We start from the raw sequence: 2,000 nt of genomic DNA on the forward strand, positions 1-2,000 counted from the left end.
GCAGGGGAAACTAGAGGGAAATAGCTGGAGAAAACTTTTATTTTAACTGACAAGGCATATGCTGGGCAGTGGGGTGACCAAAGGGAGGTGTGAACAGCCCTCTGGCAGCGGCAATAGCAGCGCAAACCCTTGCAATGCACTACTAGCCACTTGGGATGGATGTTATGTATGAAACAGTGGTACACAGGAGACTTTCAGAGAGAGCCACAGAACTGCAGTGACACTTAAGCAGAGAGGGGATTGGTGTATTCCTGATAGAAGGACCAGAACAAAGATATCACTGTAGGAAAAAGGAAGGTTTACTGAGGGGAACAGTTAGTACCTAGAATGGCTAAAGCATTTTTTCTTTCCTTAAAACAAAACCTTTAACTTTTTCCCATGTTGCAATATAGTCTCAGAACTATTTTCCGTCACTGAATATTTGAAGATATAACTTAGTCATTGTAATATATTCTTAAACTATGACTGAATATTTCCTAAGATGATATAAGATACATTATAACTCAGCCATTTCACTGCCCCTGGACTTTAAATGAAACCAAATTTAAAAACTGTCTACACATAGTTTCTTTTTTATTTTTTTTTTGAGACAGAGTTTCGCTCTTGTTGCCAGGCTGGAGTGCAGCGGCATGATCTTGGCTCACTGCAACCTCCACCTCCCGGGTTCAAGCAATTCTCCTGCCTCGGCCTCCCAAGTAGCTGGGACTACAGGCACATGCGCCACCATGCCCGGATAATTTTGTATTTTTAGTAGAGGCGGAGTTTCACCATGTTGGCCAGGCTTGTCTCAAACTCCTGACCTCAGTTGATCCAGCCGCCTTGGTCTCCCAAAGTGCTGGGATTAGAGGTGTTAGCCACCGTGCCCGGCCTACACATAGTTTCAGTAACATCATCGTGCATGGAGTGGTTCCTCGTCTTTTGAATTATTTTCTTAGGATAAATTCCCAGAGGGGAGATTATCATAGCACCAAAGGGCAGGAACATTTTAATAACTTCACATTTTCCAAAGAGCTGCACCAATGTGACTGTCACTACAATAAAGGTACAACTGTTTCACCATATACATGGTGAACATAAGATCCATTCATTGTTTTTGTTAATACATAAAAAAAAAAAAATACGCATTGTATTTCTTTAACAATGAGGTTAAGTTTTTTCCCCAGGCTTTTCTGCTATGGACTTTTGTTTTTCATGTCTTCCATCATTTACTGGTAAAGAAGTTTTCCTCCCTCCATCCTTTCTCTTCTTTTTGTGGAGACGTGGGGACAGAGTCTCTCTGTTGCCCAGGCTAGAGTGCAGTGGCACGATCTTGGCTAACTGCAACCTCCATCTCCCGGGTTCAAGGATTCTCCTGCCTCAGCCCCCCGAGTAGCTGGGACTACAGGTGCGTGCCACCACACTCAGCTAATTTTTGCATTTTTAGTAGAGACATGGTTCCATGTTGGCCAGGATGGTCTCGGTCTCTTGACTTCGTGATCTGCCTGCCTCGGCCTCCCGAAGTGCTGGGATTACAGGCATGAGCCACTGTGCCCAGGCCTCTTTCATTCTTTCTTGCTTTTTGTAGAGACAGGGACTCACTATGTTCCCCAGGTTGGTCTCAAACTCCTGGACTCTCATATAGTTCAATCTAATGCTTACTTTTCAATTCTTCCTATTTCTCTGAAGCTTAAAATAATTAAAGTACATAATAATCCTTCACTGTTAAAACATGTGCGTGAAAAATACCAAATTTATTTTAAATTTATTAGTAGTCATTAGGATTCTTACTCCAGTTTTAGAATGTAATGAAAAGGGAAAGTAAAAAACACACGTCACGCACTTACTGTCAAGCTAATTACAAAGACTACGCTACAAATGAAATCAGCCTAACCAGCTCTGTCTGAAGGAAAGAGCAGGGAGTATGTGTGAAGTACAACTGTGGGGTGAGCACACTCACCAATATCCTGTCTTGGAACTCTGCTGTGGGTACAATGGGAATAGTTGCACTATGTTTTCCAAAT

At 42.4% G+C, this 2,000-nt stretch overlaps 1 protein-coding gene across 1 annotated transcript in view; it reads right to left on the reverse strand.

The window, feature by feature from the left end:
• Positions 1-2,000, reverse strand: part of LOC108541892 (glutamate dehydrogenase 1, mitochondrial-like) — a 35,700-nt gene that overhangs the window by 10,213 nt on the left and 23,487 nt on the right. The window contains 1 exon segment of the mRNA XM_017891661.1: positions 1,937-1,999. Coding sequence (XP_017747150.1) covers positions 1,937-1,999 — 63 coding nt within the window.

This window comes from Rhinopithecus bieti, unplaced genomic scaffold (assembly GCF_001698545.2).
Source record: "Rhinopithecus bieti isolate Rb0 unplaced genomic scaffold, ASM169854v2 scaffold_21879, whole genome shotgun sequence".
Taxonomy (NCBI): domain Eukaryota; kingdom Metazoa; phylum Chordata; class Mammalia; order Primates; family Cercopithecidae; genus Rhinopithecus; species Rhinopithecus bieti.